This window comes from Dioscorea cayenensis, chromosome 7, assembly GCF_009730915.1.
Source record: "Dioscorea cayenensis subsp. rotundata cultivar TDr96_F1 chromosome 7, TDr96_F1_v2_PseudoChromosome.rev07_lg8_w22 25.fasta, whole genome shotgun sequence".
NCBI classification, from domain to species: Eukaryota; Viridiplantae; Streptophyta; class Magnoliopsida; order Dioscoreales; family Dioscoreaceae; genus Dioscorea; species Dioscorea cayenensis.
In genome coordinates this window covers 5783278-5807838 of record NC_052477.1, presented here as the reverse complement: position 1 = coordinate 5807838, position 24561 = coordinate 5783278, and the positions used below count along the sequence as shown (strand labels likewise).

General features: G+C 31.8%; 1 protein-coding gene and 1 long non-coding RNA gene across 3 annotated transcripts; one reads left to right on the top strand and one right to left on the bottom strand.

Annotated features, from left to right (window-relative positions):
- Positions 1-1599: 1599 nt before the first annotated feature.
- LOC120265800 (IQ domain-containing protein IQM2-like) lies at positions 1600-11051 on the bottom strand. 2 transcript variants are annotated; one of them, XM_039273767.1, is made up of 9 exons: positions 10897-11051; positions 10711-10810; positions 8132-8197; positions 2894-2982; positions 2715-2805; positions 2491-2637; positions 2306-2398; positions 2029-2130; positions 1600-1872 (listed from the first exon to the last, which is right to left on the bottom strand). In XM_039273767.1, exons 1-9 carry the CDS (start codon positions 10977-10979, stop codon positions 1798-1800), a joined length of 846 nt encoding a protein of 281 aa, XP_039129701.1. In that variant the 5' UTR covers positions 10980-11051; the 3' UTR covers positions 1600-1797. The 2 variants fall into 2 exon arrangements, with proteins under 2 accessions (XP_039129701.1, XP_039129702.1); XM_039273768.1 differs by having other exon boundaries at positions 2029-2093.
- A 3336-nt stretch (positions 11052-14387) lies between these two features.
- LOC120264425 lies at positions 14388-18208 on the top strand. Its single transcript, XR_005537427.1, has 3 exons — positions 14388-14577; positions 14651-14844; positions 17765-18208. It is a non-coding gene; the product is annotated as an uncharacterized LOC120264425 (long non-coding RNA).
- The last annotated feature ends 6353 nt before the right edge of the window (positions 18209-24561 follow it).

Here is a 24561-nt window from a genome sequence, read left to right as displayed (position 1 = left end):
ATTGTCAATCGAATGAGCCACTTCTTGAAGAGTTATAATATTATCGAAAGGGGTACGACCATGAACAAATCCACATTGTTCCTTCCCTATCAAATTAGGAAGAATGTATTTCAAACGATTGGCTAGGATTTTCGAGATTAGCTTATAACACAAATTGCATAAAGAAATAGGCCGAAAATCAGCAGGAGATTGAGGGTTAGATTTCTTAGGAATCAAGGCAACATAAGTTCTACCCCAAGTGATTGGCATAAAAGAATGTTCAAAGAAGTACCTGATCGCTGAGATGATGGAGTCCCCAATCTCATTCCTGTAAAATCGATAGAATTCCACATTAAATCCATCAGGGCTCGGACTCTTACCAATTGGAAGAGATTGAAGTGCATCAAAGACTTCTTTCTTTGTAACTTCTTTTATTAAAGCTTCAGCTTCACTATGAGACACCTTAGGGAGCTCATCCGGGAGCACACTAATGAGAGTCCGAGTAATACCCGGCTGATCAATATACAAAATGCCATTAAAATCCTTGATGTTAGTAATAGAATTATAATGATTACGAAAGCGGACTGAATTAAAGAAAAAAGAAGAGTTATTATCACCATTTTGCACCCACATGAGTCTAGCTCGTTGTGCCCATTTAGTGTTATTCTGTCTATGTAAAGCAGAAAGATTGTTATACATAATTGAAAGAGACTGAGGGGAATAATCATTAACATCACCTAATCCTTCTTTCTCCTCAACTTCTAAGATAGAATTCTCCAACTTCTCTATTGCAGAGTCTATAGAACATAAACCTTTAGTCTTCCAATCTAGAAGCAAGTACCTTGTATGAGAGAAAAGATGGGAAACTGCATGCATGGGGTTAGAATGCAGGGTAAAACTCTAAGCTTTCCTAACCGCTTCATGACTGCCTACATGTTCGAACCACTAATTTTCAAAACGGAAAGATTTTTTCTTATTAGCAACGCGAGGAATAATAGATAAAAGCATAGGTGAGTGATCAAAGAGAAACCTCGGAAGATGTTTAACTATACATGCATCAAAACTATTAGACCAACTCGGATTAATTAGGCAGCGATCCAAAAGAGCCCATCTTCTTGCTAATCCTTGTTGATTATTGCACCAAGTGTACTGAATATAATTTTTTCTTGTTAATGGAAAAATTTTATCCTATCTCTATTACATTATGGGCATCAAGTAATTATTTAGGATTACTATAGGTAAGGTATCTCATAAGGAATAAAGTAGATGATTGATTTAGATATAAGCCTTCAAATATAACTAAAGTTGCAAACACAGTTGGCATAGCATATATATAGAAGGTGATGTAATGGGCTGATCATCATTAGAGAAGAATGATAAATACTGTCTTATTTTTTATAGGAATCCCATAGCATTAATATTATCATAAATTTAATAAAAAAAATTTGACATTAATAGATCATGTTGATTTTGTTTTGGAGTATTTGATTTCAAACCACCACGGCCCATGAACTTTTCATGCATTCTTTCACATAAAGCCCCCAATGATCAAAATATTCAATTTAAAAAGGTTAGATTTCAAATTTATAAGACATTTGAACAAGAAAAGTAAGTCTCCCTTCAAGCAAATGATAATAAGATTTCTTATCAGTCTTTTGCTTCTTTCTTGGATTAGCATGCAGATGATGCTAATATATAATTCTAGTTAAATTGTAGTTTAATTGAGCAACCACAAAAATGCATGTCTTTGTATTGACCATGTGAATGAACTGTATCTATTGTCTCATTGTTTGTCAATCCATCCCAATCAAGTGATTTCTATGGTGTAACTTCAAGATCTTCCATGAGTGCCATTCTTTTCGGGATTTCCTTATCATCTTCTAAGGGGCAAACCTGTTATTATAACAAAATAACATTTTTATAAAGGAACGAAAATTGATTCAAAAATTGTATATAACATTACATAGTTGTCTATCAAAATCGGCTAGAATAGTAATGAAAGAAATCGAGCATGTTTCATTATGAATTCCTATTAAGTTTCACACTTACCTTAACATGAGTGATATCAATGTTGTTTCTTTGAAGAAAGCTTTTAAACACCAACATAGTTTCATCTGTTGGACGATAATGCCCACTGTTACGACATATAGTCTGTAGAGATATGTTACTAAATGTTATTAGATTGTTCAATTTCTATACAAAAACTTGAGCTCATATAAAGAAAGACTCATACAAACTCTTTTTAATTAAACTATGTGAATATTGCAAATATACAATTTCCATTAATTATAACTTGGCTCAAAATCTAATCTATTGAATCTTTTACCTTCAGTATTCCCTTTTCCACAACCAAGCTTCCAGCAGCTAATATAGCTGCCCCTGACAAGAAACTTGAATGTTGGAATACGCCTTTCTTTTTCTGTGCTAATCAAAAAATTATATATTTAAATTCTCTAATAAAAAATAATAGAAATGGAGAATAACACATTGCTTGAATGGAGGGAAGCTAACCTGGCCAACATACAAAGTCCTTTTGGTGCTAAGGACGAAGATCCACTTCGTGTCTTCAGGGCTCATTGTTGTGTCTACTAGTCTTTTGCTCAATTTGTACAATAACCTCCCATCTTCGAACATCACTTCAAATACTTGTCTTTCTTTCTGCATATCCAAAGAATTAAGGTCATTTACATATTTCTATTAAACTGAATGTAAAATATTCAAGTTTAGAGATATACTTGGCCAAGATATTTGATAATTTGTTTTTGAAGTTTTGAACGAGGACAATCTTCCTCTAGGTTAATCATTCTACCTTCCCCAATATCTAACCTGCATTTCTCATTACAAACAATTTCATAAACACTAAGATTAAAACTTACACTATAATTTTTTTTAAGTATAAAAATTTTCTACTTACCAATAGAAGAAAGGTTGTCTGCTTTGACATTTGTGCCATTTTTCATAGTAGTAGTTCAAATTGTGACCATACCGATGACTATGATCGATCTTTCAAAATTAAACCCATAAAATAAAGTTAGTGTAGAGATAATAGTCATAATAGCCCTATTAATAGAGAATATAAGAATTTTTAATTTGATGAAAAAGAGAATGGCCTAAATATAAAGATTAGAGGATACATGTCTAATGTTGTTACATAACTATGTAACATTGTTGAGGAACAAGGAGACAATTATACTCAAGAAAATAATGAAATCACAAACAAGTTTAAGGAGATATTATAAATACAGGAGATAATAGTTGAAAAAATCTCTCATAAGTGTCTTCCTAACTCTTTCTACCCATCACAAACAAGACTAGAGAAATACTACACATATATGTGACTAAGAAACTATAAATCTATTCATGCTTAAACTATAACATTAGTTTGCCTCTAAATTAAAATGGCACATCATTAAAATTTTCAAGTGATGCTACAAGGATATTTGGTTTCTTGCATTTAAATTACACTATAAATCAAATTACTTATAATTGAAGTACTATTTGCCAAATCATGATTTATCTTATCTAATTTTTAGTTAGTAGTTTTGATGTTTTCTTGAAAATCATATACTAAAATAATTGTCAAAATTGAATATAATTAATTACAAAATCATATTTTTGATGAAATAAAATTAAAGAAAATCATTTTAAAAATCAAATTAAATTGAAGTTAAATGAAATGAAGATCATCATTAAATTTATTTGTTATATATAAAAGCTATTATATAAATGAAGCACATCATAGGAATTAAAATGGTACAAAGTTGAACACTTTAACAATAAAAAAACATACCTATTTTTCAGAATTGAACAAACTCCTAACCTAAACTTGATCTAGAATAAGATCTTGCTAACACCATAAAAATTGTCTCAAGCTATTCTATTCTAAAATAATATAACTTTGAATGATAGCATAAAGTAAGAAGGCACAATTAGGTGACTAACACACTTTCTAGGAAGCAAATTGTGGAGTTTATAGTTTGCTTTGTCTCAAACTAAGACTTTGTAAACCAAATTTGGAATACTACTAAGGTGGATGAATAATACCAAAAGCTTGTGAAAGAGGTGTAAGAAGGCTTGGTAGATAGGTATTGTGAAGAAATGCCTTCTTCATTTTAAAAGATAAGAACTTTTATACCTAGGGGAGGTAAACTCATGTGAGAGTTATCGAAGGAGACTCATAATACTAAGTGGGCACAATATCTTGGATAGAAAAGTAAGTAGGCATTGCTTTAGCTAGACTACTGTTAGCCAAATATCAATGGTGACAATGAAGGTTATATGAGACCTGTTATATTTGCTAGTAAAACAAATCAAAAAGAAGGGAGACAAGATTTTTTGAACTGCTTCTCATTCCTAAAAAGCCATGGGCATCTATCTGAATAGATTTCATCTATATATTTCCAATGATAAAAACATGACTTATGTGTTTGTGGTATAGATAAGATTCCAAGTATGTTGCTTTTATTCCTACCCTAATGATATGTACTTTAGAGTTAACTATTGAGCTGATCCAAAGGCATATGGCAGAAGACTTCAAGAAACCCAAAGACATTATTAGTGAGCATCATGCTTGATTTATTCAATGCTTTTGAACTTTCTCGTTCGCATTATTAAGATCTTATTAAAAATTTCCAAGAAAAGTTATCTACAAACTTATGGGTAAACAAAAAGGAACAATGCTATATTAGTGGAGTACCTCGGTGTTATTTTTTTGCTTCATAGAAGAATCATTTGTATTTGTTGGATGCGCCATCTTTTCTACAATTTGCATAAGTTTTCAATGACTGGAATGAGCCTTTTTGAGTTAACTTATAGGTACCAACTTCTTTATCTTATGAAATTAACAAATAATAAATTGGTGGCAAGTCTCCTATAGCCTATGATTTTTGCAAGACTTGGTAAGAGATAGTTAAGATAATTAAGGATAATTTAGCAAAAGATTTAAGAAGAATAAAATATATACTGATTGAGATAGAAGACACCTTTGAATTTTAGAGTTAGAAACCAAGTATAGTCAAAGCTAGCATCTTGAAGGTGGAAGAAATTACAATGCAAGAAGGCACAAAAGGGTCCTATTCCTTGATATAATGAAACATTCTAATTTGTGCAAGAAGTAGGCAACATTATATATCAATTAGATCTTGTTTCTCCCTTCACCTAACCAAAAACAAGTCCTATTGAGCTTCTCCATTGTATAAAAAGAGTTTGAGAGGATGATTGATTGAATACTAGATTGCAAAAAAAAAAAAAACACCAAAGGATAGTAAATGAACTTATTATTATCTGATGTAATAAAAAGCTCCCCTTAAGTCTAAAGCAAGTTGGAAGGGGATATGATGTTATTGCAATTCAAGACTGAAAAAGATTTCCAAGTCTAAGCTAATGAAGCGGTTAAGCTCTTCTAGTGGGAGTTAGAGATGGGCACAGCTTGGTTAACTGGACTCGCCGGGCCCAACTCGGCGGGTCCAGGTCAGCCTTAGGGCCAAAACTCGCCAGTTCACTAGTCCGCCAGCTGAGTTTTAAAATTTTTTTAATAGATTTTAAATAAATTTATATATATTATTTAAAATATAATACAAATGTAAAAAAATAAATAACAAAAAAATTAGGTTGGGTATAATTGTTTTTACAAGCAATTGTTATGCCCTTTCCTTGAAGCTAGCCGATGTGGAACTAAAGTACAATAGCATAAGAGTTGTTTATTGTTTATATCTTGTATTAATTTAACAAAATTTTATCAAACCAAAAATTTGGTAGTGGATTGGCCATGAGACGGTGGAAATTAAAGAAATCCTATTATATACAAAATTTATTTCTCTATAAAAACAATTAAATATATAAATGATAAATTTAAAAAATTTAATAATGATGTTTTTTTACCATTGTTTAACATTATGTCACGATGAATATTTTTTTATCATAATTTATTTTTTTATTAAAATATATTGTTAACACGAAGATTTATAAAAATTTATAATTAAAAGATTTTTTTCTAAAATTATGTTGGAGTAAAAATTGTTTTATTAATTTAATAAAATTTTAAATTTATTTATTTTTTTACTCAATACATTAAAGAATATTATAGTTTTAAGTTAATAATATGTTTAAAAATACACAAGATTTTAAAGATTTTATTACAAAAACACAAAAATATTGTAGAATGGATTATGGTTTTAAATTAACATTTAGATCATTGCACACCATTGAAATTATTTTGATTCGTATAATAATATCTTTTCTATGTAAATAATTTGGTATAAATTCTATTGATTTTGAATAATATTAGTAATGGAAGTGAATAATATTTATAACAGAATTGTGATGTTAGATGATGAATTATTTTAATAATGTTTGGTAATGTTTTGATTACAAGAATTTATATCTCAGTTGGTTAGAGCTTCTCTATGTGAGGAAGAGGTCTCGTGTCCCATTTTTGTCAAAGCCCATCGTAGTGAATTATTTTTTTAGAGAAAATATGTATAAAAAAAGAGTGATCCCACGAGCTGAGAAAAACTCGACCCCTAACCAGGCCCGCTACAATGCGAGCCAGTTACGGGTTGCTGGCCCGGCTTGCTGGGTTAGCTCAGCTGACCCAATAGGTTTCACCAGGTCAGTTTCGTGTTAGGCCTGGCCAATAAGCGGCCTGTGCCCCCTCTAGTAGGGTTTGGTAGTTAAGCCTTGATTGGATTAGTAGTCCACTATTAATGGCTAAGAATCTATTGGGAGCATGGATGAAATATTACTTGTAGGCTAGTTAGGACAATACTAAAACACTATGGGAAGTTTCATTGAGATGTTACCAAGAACATGGTAGAGAATTGTAGGCAAAGATACTACCAACGTGCTAGCAATGCACACACATGTTTTAGGCACTATCAAGATTTGACTGAGAATGTCTGTTTATTGTGCAAGGCAAGGCAAGTTTAGTAGCTTGAATCTCTTGTTGGTGAGTACAAACTCTTAGTTAAGGATCACAAAGGAGTGTGCCTACATAGCCAAATTTTGAGCATATTTTTACAATAGCTTTATAAAGGGTTTCAGATAGTTATGTGCACTTAAAACTTTTAGGCTATAAAAAAGGCTTTAGCCTATGGTGTAATACATAAGTTGAGTTTGCAATAAAATAAAGCAATTTCTTGCTTGTATACTCTACATCTTTAAAGAATCAAAATTAAGAATAAGTTTAACAATTGTTGTGTTATCACAGGAAAAAATGAAAGTTTTTTCGAAGTATAAAAGTCCCTCTAAAAAGTAATTACTATGATAGGTTTTACCATGAGGAGAATATTAAGACCTAATCCTATTGGTATCCATCATAAAAAAGGTGTTGACAAGTTTAGCAACAACAACATGCCTTCGTAGAGGCACTTGGTGCTTTCATGATTGGTAAGGGAGATGCCATTTTTTCCTTTCTTTTTTTTTTAATGAAAGATAATCAGGAATAATCAAGTTGGATACCATGAAACTTCCTATTATCTTTCCTAATAAGTTTTGCCTCACATAGGCTCGGCTATTATTACGCGTGTGGCTCTTACTTTTATTTATATATATATTTATATATACTATAGCATTTATATTAAAAGGATCCTTCACATTTGGATATTTTTCTATCAAGTATGCTCATTAATACTTGTTACTTCTTTATGTAAGGATAGGCTAATACTATGCTCAAATAATGCTAGAGTCTCTTACAAATAGCTTATAAGGGAGTTAACATATTTAAAGATAACGTCCAAATTGAGATTAAAAATATAAAAATATAGGATAGAAGAGAAGAAGAATTAGTGAATAAAAATTGAAAGGGATGAGATTAAACTCAGCACATTATGGGTAGAGCTTTCATTAAAAACTAAAAAATAACTATGCCCATATCACAAGATTAGCTTTTGTAGGAAAGAAAAGAAATTAATAAAGAGAACAACATTAATATTAATAATATCCCAATACTGTATAGTTGATGAACTTTGCAAAACAGGGTGCTCACTAAAAACACATAAACTAGGAATTTAGTATGAAAAAAGTGTAATATTAAAATAATAACTTATATATATATATATATAACTAGCAGATCTAAAATTAGAATTTAATAAAATTTTATTAGAATATATATGCCTAGATTGAACCAAATATATCTTTGTTCGGAAGTACATACCGCTTCAAGCCAATGCTGCAATTCAAGTTTCAAAGCTTCTGTATCATTTGATAAACCTTTTCCTACCTGCAAAATATATGTCTAGTGTTAGCCTTGACATATATTCAAGAAAAGGTGAGTTATTCTGCAATTTTGTAAAGACAAAATGAATGTGCTGCCTTCTATTACTGGAATCCTTAATTACTCATCTATCTACACGTCCAACAAGAAAGGCACAAAGCATAAATATATAGAAGAAAGCACACCATTTGTCCTATCAAAAGCTCATGTTATATATGAATGCCATTTACACAGTAGGAAAAACACTATATCAGTAAATAAAAACATAGTTAGCATCTACATGACAAAACAACTTTTACATTACAAAAGGTAATGACTCTTTTCCTTGGATAGTAAAAAAGTTGAATGTTCAACTCCCTCTCACAATAGGTAAGTGGCCTATCTACTTTGAAAAATAATAATAATAAAAAAATCTACATAATAGATGTCAATGTATGTTTTTCAATCCAAAAAAGCATAGAAATTAAGATTTTAATCTACAAAGTGGATAACTTAATTAATGACGATAGATTTCTAATAAACACTCTTTTTGAATTTATTTTTGGGTTTAAACACCAAAATTCACCAAAAGTTTGGGAAAAAAAAAAATTTAAGTTCAACTACTTATACTATACTTGCTCTAACTTAATTAAATCTATAAGCTAGTTCTAAATATGAACAACAATTATAGCAGTGATCTAGAAAGACCTCTTTACATATTTTTTTTCTAACTTTGCAACTAAAAAAAAGTGTTTTTTTTATGTAGTTCGATAAACAAAAACACTAGTTTTAATCTGCTACTAGTTTTCTTCATCCCTCTTCAATTTTTATATATCTAAAAATAAACAAAAGCAAGGAAACATAAAATAATTAATATATATATGGAAAGCAAAATATCAATAACAAAATATAACAATGATAATCTCAGAGGCATCATTTAAATAAGATTTACATTAGCAGCTCAGCTCGTAATGTTGTTCTTCAAAGAAAAGCAGCTGATTATGTTTTCCCCCCAATGAAAACAGTCATTCAAATTATTATACCATATTGCCTGAAATGATTTAGATGCGTACATTAAACATGAAAACAACAATATGTTTAGAACGTGAACGGGATAGCTATTTTGTACAAAAGTCATTTCTATACCAAATACAACCCAAACATGTGGTTGACCGAGGTTCGACTGTAATAAAATAATATTTTAAAAATTTTAACTAAAAAAGGAATGCTTTAATTGTTTCGATTTTCATTATTAAAAAAAAAAATTTTGTTTCGTTTTTCAATCTAATCAAGTTATTTGGGATTTCATGCTTAATTTAATTTATTATTTTGAGATTTTTCAAATAAAATATTCCGATTATTATGTTAGCTTATCATGGCATGAGCCCACACAAGTACTAGACATGCCTTTTTGTTGGCCCACTCCTTTTGCAGTTTACATGTCTTGTCGTTTTGGAGCAAAGATTTTATTGGTCATGTTGCTTTAAACGCAAATCGTGTCTAAACTCCTTGTTATTGGGTAGTGCTATATATGTAAAACAAAACAAGTTTTATTGTCAATGACAATTTGGTCTATTGACATCGGGTCTTTTGTATAGGGTGTTCGTTTCGAGTGTCGAGTGTGACTCCTCAAGTTCGATCCCCATCTCGCGCAAGGTGAGAGTACGGTTCGGTGATGAGCGCAGCTCCTCCACGTGTTCGTCCCGCTGTTCAAGACTGTCGCCTTTCTCAACAAAAAGGTTTTTCTTCTCTTATTTGCTTCTTTCACTCATCTTCAATTTCTTTCTAGCACAATAAATAAAAATAAATAAATAGAATAGAGAAAATGATCTAAAAGTCTTTAGGAAGTTTCCAAATGAGCTTAAGATCCCAAAACATTCAAACTACTGAATAGATCCCTATTTTTTTAAAAGCTAGCATTTCTTAGTTATGCAAAATTAATTTTTTTTTTTACTAATTCTTTCATTATATTATTCATGTCCCTCGACAAAGCTCCCCAGAACCTCAAGGGAAGCACAATCACACTAAGCGAGACATGCTCACGGCTTGTGATTAGGAAAAGCAAACTTAATTATATTCATAGCGATTATATATATATATATATATATTTGACAACATCGACAAGTGACAAAACAAATGACAAACAAGTACTGAGATGCACCAATTCTAGCGAATATAATTCAATAAAAGTTTTCTTTATATCTAGTGTGATCACAATAAGCCAATTATATTTATAGCTAATGGAAGGGTATGTGGAGAATAAGGGTGGATGAAGAATGAAGGTAAAGATAAAATGCTAATTTCAAAGAGTATAATTAAATTTATAAAAAAGAAACAAACATAGCTTACTCATAAGTCCACGCGCATTTGCTAGGTAAATGAAAAGTTGCGTAAGGCGCTTTTTCATCAAATAGAAAATGACCAAGAAGGACTTTATTTTATTTTATTTTTTTTATAAGCAACATAATTCTACAGGAAAATGAAAATATATATCACCAGCAATGATAATTTCAAGCCGTCATTTAAATAAAAAGATTTACCTTAGCAGCCTTGGTTCCTAATGCTCTCCAAAGAAAAGGAGCTGTTTTTGTTTTTTTCCCAATGCAAACCTTCATCCAAATCATTTCAAGCAATATGCTCCTATATATACATGTTTGTATTTGAATGTCAAGGCAAAACTCTGTTTATAAACACATTAAGACCAAGAAAAGGATTTAGTAACATACCATTTCATGAGAGTAAACTTCTTTCTTACACGAAATTTTTTGCGATTCTTAAATAGCCTCACTAGCGTGAAAATTCGTGCCATCGTTCACCTTGTATGAACAATGCAGAGCTTGATCTTTCTTTAATTTGTATTCGGTGAGATGAACAAGAGTGCTTATAAACAAGATCTTTAGATGACTTCTCTTGGTCTTTTTAAAACATTATGTTCATATATATTTTTGATCTGTAAGTTGGTTCTTAATAAATGATAAGAAGTTACAAAGAAACTCAAACATCTTTTTATGTCAGCTAAAATTCTATCGCATTGCGTGTTTGGAGCGTGTTGAATCATTCTCATACAACTGTTGACCAACTCTTGGTCTTCTTAGTTCTTATTAGTATTCTTAATAATTGAAATTATTTTGTGTTTTGAATAAATAAATATCAGTTATAATAAATCTTTTCTTTCAACTTGTATTAGTTTACTTAATGTAATCACACCTGTTATATGAATAGACTCCATCAATACTAATTATATATTTGATATTCTTTTCAATTTAAATAGTATTAAAATCCTAGCAGAGTACTAATATCATGTCCGTTAATGTGATCCTTATTAATTTGCATGAAAGACATGTTCTCTGCTAGGATTTAAACGAGTATTACTTAAATCAGAGTCCTATATAAAATCTCAAGACATGTTTTTAAGCGAGTTAGAAATAGATAATGTATGGTTTAACACAACTAGGATACAATCATTAAATGAGTAGACACAAATTAATATGCATAACTATTACCGTGTCATGAGTTGATACACGTAACATTCAAAATCGCTTAATGCCGTGTCATGTAAATAGTTCATGTTACAAATTGCCAACTCTAATTTCTAGGCTCTAAAATTTATATCATTGTGTTCTCTGACCCTTACCAATTATATCAATTCTTACGTTCACCAAATGTTCATAGGTTATCTGTTGCAAAGCTTTCTAAGTGATCTTGTGGCATTGGTCATAATTGTTAGACATATATAAGAGGCATAATATATATTTAAGGTCATGTCATGGTAGTGCACCGGCTGGACAGTTTCTCATACAAAATCACTCTGTGGAAAGAGAAAATTAACTTTTTGAGTAAAGCTAGAATGAATTTTCCACTCAGGGGAAGATGGTTAATTTGAAACATCATGCTTACTGATTTTCTAAGCATCATGCCAGAAGGTTTTGAGACCATGCACCATGATTCATTTGCCAGAGCAAGATAGATTGGATGGTCTCAATGATGGACTTAAAGTTGACTAACTCTCTTGCTATTTTCTTAACAGCATATTTCTCGGTTCTTTCATGAATTGTGTGTTTCAAGGAAAATGGGTAACTTGACTTCCCATTATTATTTTCTAGACTCCATTGCATGTATATATCCACCTTTTTACTCAGTAAATCTAAAAGGTTAGAAAATTAAAAAGCAAAAATTCAAGGTTTCTTCATACATATGTGACCAGAGTTTTCCAAGCATTATTCCCTCTTTTGAATGTCCTATGAGTGCTCTCCAACGCTTTGATCAATTGATCCGATATTTTATCAATTTGACTTAAGTATATATTAATTTTGTATTATTTTGTAGTCAACTCATGTCAAAGTGGCAGGCATTATGATTCCAATCCTCATCTCAAAGTGAGGTCTTCCTTCTACAGTTTTTATCAAGATAAGTCAGGATGTTTAGGTGCAGAACATTATAGATGTGAAAAAGCCACATTTGTCATTCACCAAATTTATCTTTTGATTTAATTTATATTAAAACTCCAATGTTTTCAAATCGGGACCAGACCGATTAATCCAACGGATTAAACCCGAATCAACCTTTGGTTCAGTCCGGTTCAAATATAAAAATTTAAATTTGAAAAAACCCACGTTGAACCGGTGAACTAGTGTCCTTGGTCAGTGTTTGCAATTTTGTTTTGAACATAAAAAATAGGGAAAAGTACAAAAAAAACCCATGTGGTTTCCGAGTTTTGCAAAATAAGGAATGAGGAATTTTTTTTTCGATTCTATGATATGTGGTTTCTCAGATTTGCAAAAAAGGGAAAAACCCTTAACTGCGTAACTTTTCCAGGTTTTGGCGAGGCGAAAATTGTCTATTTATGTAAAAAAATCACTATGTAGCTTAAAAGACAAGATTTTTTTCAACATGATTTTTGTTTGATTTTTTTGGAATTTAAGTTTTTTTCTTGTTTAGTGAAATTTTTGGAAGAGAAATAAATTTAAAAAAATATTTTTTTATGTCATATAAGTTGATTTTTTTAAATAAAAATGACGATTTTTGCTTTCTCGTGAGTTAACACTGTTAATTGCTCGATAACGGTTTTTCCCTTTTTTGCAAATCTAGAAACCACATATCATAGAATCGAAAAAAAAAATTCTCCATTCCTTATTTTGCAAAACTCGGAAACCACATGGGTTTTTTTTGTACTTTTCCCTAAAAAAAAAAGAGCAATTTTATTTAATATTTTAATCAGCTACTTATTTTCATATTGATTGATATACGTTTGGTTAAGGTCTTGAGTTTAACTCTCTTTAAATCCTTCTTTCACTACATGGCTTTGAACATGATGTTTTTTTATTGTTTATTTCTCATGTATATGTTTTAATTTAGGGAGATTAAACATTTTTCTATTTTTTTAGTTATGAATTTTTAATTTGGGCCTTTTGTTTTTCATGTTTCATTTTGTGGAGATTTAAATGTGTTCATGTTTATACTGGTTGAATTATTTGAATATTTATTAATGTGACATAATTACTTAAAATATTAAAAATCATGTTTGTACTTTTTATTTTATTTTTCAAGATATAATTTTTTATCATATATAATATTAATATAATATGATTATTAATTAAATTAATTAACCCCTGGTTCAATCCAGATGAACCCACCGACCCTTACTTTTTCTTGGTTAAAGCCACATCAGGTTATGATAATCTTGAAAAGAACCTTGAGATTCTACTTCCACAACATGGGTGACTTTAAATATTTTTCGCCAAACTTTTAAACTAAAACAATTTCATTGTTCATTATAATATTATGTTTTTTTATTTAAAATTTGATTTATCCAAGTGCTAAGTTCTAAATAGTTAATTTCATCTTAATCAGTTGACTAGTGTTATTTTTAAATAATACCAAGTTCAAGGGGAGGCTCGCTTCACCACAGGTGACTGCATTTAGCCTCTTATTTGTGTGTTTGTTTTATGTTTTCTAATTTCTTATTTCTGTGCACTCTTCTTTTTTCTGTCTGTTTTTATTTTTTATTTTTTAATAAATTTATGGTTTATTTATAATTTAAAAATAAAATTCAAAGGGAGTGCTGACCCCATGACAATTAAATTTGGACCATACCTTAAACTTACACACTCTACCACTTCTTTCTAACTGTGGGCCCCAGATTTTTGTCTCCATTCATTTGTAAGCCACATTTGAAGCTGGATTCCTAGACTTCTTTCCATGCAAAGCCTTGTAATAAGCCTTGTTTTGTGGACTTTTTGTTGCCATCTTGTTGGTTGCATGTTGAGCCAAAGGCATTAGTAACCTACCCCTTATGCTGCCGATTTTCTGTAAGAGAGAGAGAGAGAGAGAGAGAGAGAGGAAAAATTCTGTGATTGGTAATCCGGCGAAGCCCCGGTGATGCTCCGGCGTGGAAACTTGATAGAGGAGTGAGTATAAGATTTTCTGAAATTGTTAGGTTTATGCTAGCATGAGTTTGATACAATCATCCCTTTGTTATAGAATGGTTGGGTTTAGGACACATGAATGTTGGAAGAAGCTTGATTTCATTAAATCTAGAGTATGGTGGGTTTATACTCTTGTTTCTTTGGTATCCATTGCTGGAGGTTAGAGAGATGTGATGGAATAATGATGATAAAGAAATGAGGTTATGGCTGCCATCTTGATCGTGTAGTTCCTCTTACTCATCTCACTAAGTAAGTCTTCCTTCTACTTGATTGTATTGCCCTTTAACATGTTGTTGCTCTTATTTTAGTGCCCTTTCATTTCTTGCATATATGTTGGAAAGTATTAAGTTTTCAGGTTGGTATTTTAAGTGATGACAACATTCTTATGATGGTTGGTTTCCCTACTAGCTTGTTGGTACACATACTCAAAATTTGGTGGTGCAACCTTAAGTGTTTCTACACTCTTAAACTTATGTGTAAATCCCAGGTTCCAACCATTCATGGGTTTATAGTTAATGTTTATGTGTGGCCATGCTTAAGTTTTAAGCCTTAAATTTGAGAGTGTGTTAAAGGCATCCTCCTTATATTTGGCTTCTTTTGGTGTTGTAGTATGGTACTTTGAACTTATATGTTTCACTGGTGTTATCATGTCCTATATTATTTTGGAATCATGATCTTTGGTTCTCATTAGTCATGTTTAATTTGAAGTTCTTTTTCATGGTAGTGAACCTTTAGAAACATGCATGCCTTATGTTACTACATCCCAGCAAAGGAGTGTATTTTTGAAACTCTTGGATTTTGATGATTAGATGTGTTACACCTGATGAGAATTTCATGTATGTTGGAACTTCATTTAGGAGTCTTTATTGAGACTTTAGAATTGGTTTCATGTCCCTAGAATTTTGATAAGGTTTGAGTTGGAGTTCGGATGAGTTGGAGTGTTGACGAGTAGCATGTAAGTAATCCCCCGAGAACTCATGTTTTCATTATTTGAAGAATTTCTTTTTCTTGGCAAAATTATTATCTATTATTTTAATATGATATTCTTGCTTATTGTATTAATTATAAAATTATCTATTGTCAAATAGGTATTTTCATGTATTTCTGATTTATGGCTTTAATTAGCTATGGACTTAGTATTTATGTTTTGGTATGTTATTTTTAGAATGGCTACTACTTATCTTGAAACGTTAATGCATCATTTATATTAGAATATTTGGTTGTAACCAGATCCTTATTTATCTATTTGTTCTTATACGATGGGGTTATGATCATATTATGGTATGATGATAAGACCAAAGCTCTTGAGTTAAGATATAGTGGATGCTTTTATGTTTTAAAGGGTGTATGCTAATTATTAATAATATTGAGTCGATGTACAGGTTTGATGGGCATATATGTGTTTAGAGAAAATGTTAATGTGGGTGAATGTTAGGTGTGAATACATCAAGAGAAATGTGGTACTACAACCCTGTGGCAAGGTTGAGTCTTGAATTTCAGGTTTTAACTTACTATCTAGGGTGGAGATCATAGCCTTTCCTTGATGGTATCCTTACTAAAATTGTGAGGTTAGCACTTGGGAAATAAATGAAATGATTTGGTGGTTTAGAGTCAATATTTCAAGGTTTATTGGGCTGGATTATTACAGATTTGAGACTTCGACATTCTATGTTCATGCATGAAATTGCTAGAATGAATTTTTAAGTTATGATAATGAGTTGAATGGGAATTGGGGCCTAAATTCGGAGGTCATAGAAGCACAATTTCCAGATGATTAAAATTGAAAAGTTGTAATGATTTCTTGATCTATCTACCTGCCAAATTTCATATTTATTGGATATATATTCTATAAGATAAGATCAATTATAGTTGACATGTCTTGGAGGTATTATTGTGTAGACATGCAGATTTAGAGGCCAATTTCCGGATTTAATATGTAAAATTAGGCAAAGTGCTCAGTATAGAAAATATTCCTTATTACCATGACCTTCAATCTGCAAAATTTCATGTTTATTGGATTTGTAGATTATGAGTTATGACCCATTAAAAAAAGACTTGCACATGATGACATCTATATGCAGAATCTTCAGATTTAACATGATCTTTCTCATTCTTGGAGACTAAATTGGGTCAAATATTAAACAAGGAAAAGGTTTAGAATTTTCCTAAGTTTCATACTACAAAATATCTTTGCATTTGATGTTAAATTCTGGGAGTTATGCATTCTGAAATGAGACATGTTAGAAGTATTGATAAGCAGAGCTTGTGAGATATAAATGTACAGAGTGATTAGTTTTTAGTAATGATTTGGGCAATTATTTATATAATTTTGTAAGTAATTTCTGTAATTTCAGTTATTTTCCTAAAGTGAGATTCTAAAATTGTGTATTTCTGTTTGTTTGAATATTTGGAAAATTCGTGAATATTCTGCATTTCAACTTTAAATTTTGTTTGAATGCTTTGGTCTCCAAATGAGCGATATGCAACCCTGTCAGTGGGGGGTTAAACCCTGACCTTGTCGACAAGTAATTTTGGGAAAAATGAGACTGCAGTTTCGCACCGTGTCCGTTCGGTGAAATAATCAACGGCCACCTGGTATTCAGTCTCAGGTCACCGAGGGTAAATAAATGATATCCGTTATTTTGGCTCGGGTCTGTCACCGAGGATAAATAAATGATTTTTGGCACTTACAGGGAATTTGGAGACATACTCTTGAATTTGGTACTTCTTGGCTTTGCCTTTTTGATTTTTTTTGAATTTCTGCAAAAACACAAATAATTGTCCTCCCTCGAAATTTCTGTAATTTTGATATCGTATTTCTGGGTTTTGAATTCCGGTAAATCATATTTGTAAATATTCTTTATTAGAATATTTCACTTTGTGTTTTGTTTAAATATTGTTTTGAAGACCTATGCTCATTTCTGGCGAATTATTATTCGCAGTTCTGAAATCTGGCATTCTTTTGATTTCAGTTATCTTGAATAGCGTTATTACTTGAGATCTATACCTCTGTCAGATTATTTATTTTGTATTGTTTAAACTATGTTTAAACGTTGAATTTTTTATCAATATTTGAAATCAAGATTTATAAATTCTGTTATTTTTAAATAAATTTCTGGATTTCTTACTGGGCTAGTGAGCTCATGGATTTATTTTAAATCCTTTTCAGATCATGAGTGTTAGACCTGTGTGTGGACCTTGAAGGACAGTCTGTAGATGTTGTCTTATTCTGTTGTAAAATTTGAATTCTTGTCATTGTCCGTCCTTGTGTCCCTGTATTTTGTATTTTAGACTTCTGTATCCTATTATTGTGTATTTTGTAGAGTCTGTAATCTTGTAACTCAATTGAGTTATTATAAATTTACCTGTCCTGCATCAGATTCTGAGGCCTTGCAGGCCTATGGGGCTCACACCTTGTGGGTCTGCGGCCGTTTGTCTACGCACTGGGTCCAGCGAGCTGGGTTTGGGGCGTGACAAATAGAGTGGTATCAAAGAGATTTGGTCATTTTGTTATTTAGTGGTCTTAGTGTATCAAATAGAAGTGTTAAACTGATGTGTTTTTTAGAAATTGAACCCAGATCGAGTCAATGACTTCGGAAATGGGTTCTGATCACTTGTTGATTGTATATTGCCACCTCTCTTTCAGATTTGCCCTCAATAGAGCATCTTGAGTTTCGGTCTAGTTTTCATGCCTTGTATAGTTTTGATTTATATGCTAGATCCTCCACCTTAAATGCACATTTTGTTACCGACGATTACTTTGATTTTGGTCTTTTAAGAGTAATCACTTTCTGCCATTGGTCATCTGCATCGCCCATGATTGTGTAGCTGAGCATACCTGTATGAGCAACTTTTCTCACTATAAAAGAGAATCATGTGGATTATTTGATTCTTTGAGAAGGAGATGTTTTCTTTCTATCCTAAAGTAAGTCTGGTGCCAAGTCAAATGATGTGAGTGGATTATCTCTTTTAGAAACTCCCTTGTCTTGTTATTTTGCTTCTTGTACTTGACATGGCTCTTATGATATATTATTTGTCCATTACCATCCTTTTAAATATCCATTTTACTAATTACCAATATCAAATTGAGTTGAAATACAAGCTTATCTATTTATGGCCATCATTTGTGCATTAAGCCCTTTTTCTTATTCCTTTTCAATGTTCTAAATTCTAGAAGGTTGCCTCTGGTACACTCTTTTTAGTTAGGTGTGTTTCATTGATATCCCTGGATGCTAAAATAGTTTGTGAAGATAATTTGTGCTTGCCCTTGGCCATTGTTTAAATTTTCAGAGTATTGATATGAGCTTTGGGTGGCAAGATATGCTTTAGAAATTTTGAGGAACAACATTTTTATAGTTTGATGATGTTCTAATCCTCCTTGAAACTGAGAATAATTCCGAGTGGCATGTTGTTGCAATGTCTTTAGTTAATAAGCGACAATCATTGGAAAATCATCTTGGGAAGGTAAAGTGAGCCTTATTACTATAGTTTCATCGTGATTATGAAAGGATTCATGTCTTAATGTTCAAGTGGATTTAATTAATCTTATGCAGTCGTTGATGTGTAATTTAGAACATTTGGTTGTGGATAATTCTAGAAAATTTTAATTTTGATGGATACTTGGTGATTATCAAGGTAATTATGATACTATTTTGGTAATTGTGATTGTAGGGTAAAGATAATTATTAAACCCTTGTTTTCGCAAAGGCATGAGCTCGATGTATGCCAGATATTGTGAACTTTTTTTAATTCGAAGAATTGTCTTTTACCATTGATCTTAGTGAGGTAACTGAGTAATGGTTTTGACTAGTTAATTTTAAAAAAAAATGGTTTTCAGTTGAGGAAGAATTTGAGATTGTTTGATATTTTTGGACTTGTTTGGCTTTGATCCATAGTAATAATTTTGATAATTTCTATTATGTTCACGCGATGTGATTGGTGATATCGCTTAATTGAGTGGCCTTTATTTTATATTTTAAGTCATTATTTTGATGAGGTTATCTTAAAATGATTCATAGTTACAAAGTTGGGTCTTTGGCTATTATGATGATGATGATGAAGATATAAATGAGGATTGTGTGTTTGAGGTTTTAAATCTAGCAGTTGTTGACACCTCATAGCTAAGGAAGGCTTAAGAATTGCAATGGTATAGCTAATAAAATCTACGATTAGTGATTAATAAGGATTGCAAGGAGCCAGATTTCTAACTTATGTTTAGTGACAATATTGTAAAAGGCAACCTCTGGATATGTATTACTACTTCACCTCTTGTCTTGGTGGTTATTGGTTGTCCATGTATTCTATCTATAATCTACATTTTGTTTAACTACCTCAGTCTAGAGGATGACCATCTTTATTATGATAAAGTGTGAGTTTAGAGGACTAAACTCTTTTAAGGGGAAGAGGATTGTGGGCCCCAGCTTTTTGTCTCCATTCATTTGTAAGCCACATTTGAAGCTGGATTCCTAGACTTCTTTCCATGCAAAGCCTTGTAATAAGCCTTGTTTTGTGGACTTTTTGTTGGCATCTTGTTGGTTGCATGTTGAGCCAAAGCCATTAGCAACCTACCCCTTATGCTGCCGATTTTCTGTAAGAGAGAGAGAGAGAGAGAGAGAGAGAGAGAGAGAGAGAGAGAGAGGAAATTCTGTGATTGGTAATCCGGCGAACAATGTTTAATTAAAAAATACTTGATTATTAACTGATATTATAATATTTTTATTACTTATAGATTTAAATGTTCAATTAAATTAAAATACTTTCGAGTTATACCAGTTCAATTCCTGTAATGCACAGATTTTATGAGATTTAACTTTAATTCATATAACTCAAGATATTTTAATGAACAAAATATTTTAAATTTAATTTGTATTAATTTAATTAAAGAGTCAAAGAAATTAAGTAAAAATATTTGTTATATTGTCAATTATTCCATTTAGATGGATAACATTTACAGATATTATTTATATATCCTTTGGCTTAATGGTGTTTTATGGGTAAATGAAAATAAAATTGGAAACAAAGGACATCAAACAAATTAAAATTAAATCTTACAGTATTTGATCAAATAATTTCCATTATTTAAAACTATTATGGATTATGTACCAAACCAATACTTGATCATTATCATGTCATTTGCTTTATGCGGTGCTCAATCTGGCATGGCCCAACACAAGAAATGTCATGCTTGGCATGACCCATTGCTACAGTCTAGGGTCATGCAAGGCATGAGAAGAATCCTAAACCTATGCTGTCTATGGAATTGCGGCTCATTGCAAGGTATATTGAAACCTGCAGAAGTGCCGCCATGGCACAACCTAGCCACAAACGAACTTGCAGGCAGTGCTCTATAGAGTTAGAGTTTGGAGTCATCCGTTATTTTTTCTTTTAGGTATAATATCCGAATTGGTCCCTCTATTTTTCTCTCTCTTCCTTTTTGATCCCTCAACTCAGAAATGCACCCCACTAATCTCTCTACTCTTGAAAATGACCCAATTTAGTCCCTCTACCCTTAATCTCTTCCCATTTAGTCTCTCTATTTTTAAAAAATACAGCCATTAATTGGCTTATTTTAGAGTAGAAAGGACTAAGTAGAACCATTTTCAAGAGTAGATGGACTATTTGGGAGCATTTCTGAGTAGAGGGACGAAAAGGGAAGAGAGAAAAGTAGAGGGACTAATTCGGGTATTATAACTTTCTTTTACTTCTATTTGATAATAATAATAATTTTTGTAGTGTTTCAACTCAACTAACTTAGTTGTACCACCCCCCTTGAGATTTTCTTTCCTCATTGGATGGTAGAGCATACTTCATTCCCCTTAGGAGATTCCATCTTTTTATTAGATGGCCAAGTAAGTTTTGGTGCATTTGGAGATTATGTCATCTCCATTAGATAAATAAATGAATATTCCAGTTTTGGAGGTTCAATCTCCTTATTAGATGATTCAGTACCCAAATTCAAATATGTAGGCCTAGATAATACTACTCCTATTTTGAAATTGGTTTATTTTGCAGCAGCAAACGCGAATCATAACATGGGTTTGGTGTGATTCATTCTTTTAAGTCCTTAAATGATTAAGGGTTCCTTCAGTTTTTCTATATTCCGATCTAAAACTTTATTTATAAATAAAAATATTTAATCTGTTCTATAAATCTTTCTAAAATGTTTTTTTTTTCTCTTAAATATCATTCAGAAAGGTTTTGGATTGTCATAGGTTTTAGTTTTAACAATCAATTTTCACGTCCTATAAAATTTTTTTGTAACAATTCAAAGGGAGTTTTAAATATTCTCTTCAATAATTTTTTTTTATTTGATAGCTTGTTTAGAAACAAAATGTTCCAAATGTTTCTAGAATTCTTGCTCCCATTAGACCATTTGTATCCATATGCACCAGGATCCCGATTCATGGATGTATCAGTTCAAGAAATAAGATAATCAAACAATTTACTCTTTTTTAGATTCAATAAATGTTGGTTGATTATATGTTTCATTATAGTTTAGCAATTTAGATATTCATTTCGATTTCATCTTGTTGTGATAGAAATGAACAGAAACAAATAAGCTTTAACTAATGTAATAAAGATACCAATACTCATTCAATCGAACTAATACCTGGTGCAGGAGAGATTCATTTAAGCGAAATTCGCAAGATTCAATCTATGGTTTGAATTTCGTCGGTTAATCCTTCCTAATTCGCAAGATTCAATCTATGGTTTGTATTTCGTCGGTTAATCCTTCCTAATTCACATCTTTGTTAAAAACATTTCTTTTATTAATTCCTTGCATAAGGACTTAGAAAATGATGGATCCCCACCTACACAAGCAAATTGTTGATGATGCTGAGGACATCCTCCAAGAGCGGGGTTTCGTGTCATTTCTTATTTTTCTATCTTGTATTTCGATTAAGTTTGTATAAGAAAAAGAATTTACAGATCCTCTAGATGTAGGTCTTGTAAAAAGTAACTTAATCTAGTTTTATATTAAATCCCTTACACTTATTAACTAGTCATTGTTATTATAATAGGTATAGTTATCATAAGAACTCTTTATAAGAGGTACAAATATTAAATTAAGGTATTCATTCTATGGCAAATCTTAACTTTCCTTCTATTTTTGTGTCCTTAGTAGACCCAGCATTTTTGGTAATTGCAATGCTTCATTATCTCTTTATGTCCAAAAAAATTAAGAGTCCAGTTGACACACCCCTTGCGTGTGCATACCGCAAGTGCACGGGTCGTCGAACTAATAAAATACCCTGGTGAGTGGGTAGTCGAATCCACAGAAATATTTGCTCGGAAACACAAGTATTACTACTTAACTATAGTGAAAACCAAGTTGTGATGTTGATTCAAAGTATCAATGCAAATAAAAGTAAAGAAAAGAAGGAATAAGCAAGAATAGGAAAGAGAGGTAATCGACGATAAAATGGGGTACTTGGATAATACTCACCCTAGGACTATTGTTTCAAGTGCAAGACTGATTTTATGCCTCCTAATTGAAGTTTAATGAGTAGTAGCAATCCAAAGACACACGGTCCTAAACCTAAGGGCAACCGTGACTAGCCCTCAACACTATGCCCCGGCGGAAAGGATTACTCTCAACACCTCACACTGTGTGGAACTCTTTGGAGCTCTAGGGATTCCAAGTGATAAACCCTATTTCCTAGTATGGATCTAACTCTTTGGTCCAAGCGAAAGACGCCTAGTCAAGATTAAGCCCCATCACCAAGGATTACTTCAACACTTCACTCTGTTGCTTGCGCAACTAAGCCCCAGTGGAGTTTGTTTCTTGGCGGGTAATTTTCTTCTGTGCGTACCTAAGTATGTACTTATTTCACTTTGAGCACCTTATTTCGATTTGTATCTATTTGAGCATTGCAATTTGATTTCCTTACAACAGGAGGACACTAAGATGATTCCGATGAGGGTTTGCTAATGTGTCCACCGGAATGCAGCCGTGGATTTTATTTTTCCGTGTCGGATGAAGATGTGGCATTACCAGCTGGATGACTTATCCGAGTGGCGGCCCTTGTTGCTACGGAGGATGCCACATCAGCCTCTTCTCTCTTTTTATCCTCCTTTCCCGTTCCTTGCCCATTAGCTTTGCCCTAGAGAAAGCCAGCCATTCCCCTCCCCCTTTGCCGTTTTGCCCCTTCCCCTTGCTTTGCTCGCCAGCCATCCGTCGGGGTCGTCATCTTTTCCCTAGAGAACGCCAGTCACACGCTTTGCCTCCTCGTTTGGCCTAGTTTAGAGGCTTGGAGAATGCGAATTAACTAGCCGTCCACCATATACCAGATGAAATCCTCTTCCGAACTCTTCAAGATTTGGGAGAATTTTAGATAGTTACAATGTTACTTGAATTTATTATTTGAGTACATTATATTTAGATTATTTTTGTATAGAAATTCATGCAGTGAATTAGTTGCTTCATCTTCACTGTTATTTTTGTATAGAAACTACAGGTTATTTGCTTTCGAAATTGTTTGTAATAATTTTTTTTGTTGCTATTAATGAAATTTAATTTTGTGTTAATTGGATGGATGATACAACAGAAACTTTGATAATGTTTGTATTTCAATTTAACTAATGTGTTGTCTTATCATAATCAGTATTAACTGAATTGAGTTGGCAGTTGTTTAAATATCAATGAATTCAACATGATATTCAAGCCATTTATATCAATACCAAGTTTGTATTTCCTGCATCTTTTTAACAATTACCATTTATAACAATAAGAATTTATCTAATGAACAAATGACCCTGAGAACTCGATATAAAAATATTGGGATCAAAATTTGCAGTTTTCATTCATACTATGTTAAGTATTCTTGGAGACAAAAATATATATGTTTACAATATAAGAATGGCAGTAGCCTGTGAATAGAAACTAAGCACATCTATTAGTAGCTTTACATTGTCAAAATGTCACTAATATGTCAAAACAAGGTAATAAGACTATGAGACTGCTCT

What these genes read in the sequence shown, in the direction of transcription:
- LOC120265800 (XM_039273767.1), bottom strand. Translation starts at nt 10,979, where the DNA reads ATGGCACGAATTTTCACGCTAGTGAGGCTATTTAAGAATCGCAAAAAA. An exon ending in AGACAACCTTTCTTCTATTG is followed by an intron (nt 2,806 to 2,893) that starts GTAAGTAGAAAA and finishes TGAGAAATGCAG; the next exon opens with GTTAGATATTGGGGAAGGTA. An exon ending in TTGATATCACTCATGTTAAG is followed by an intron (nt 1,873 to 2,028) that starts GTAAGTGTGAAA and finishes TTATAATAACAG; the next exon opens with GTTTGCCCCTTAGAAGATGA.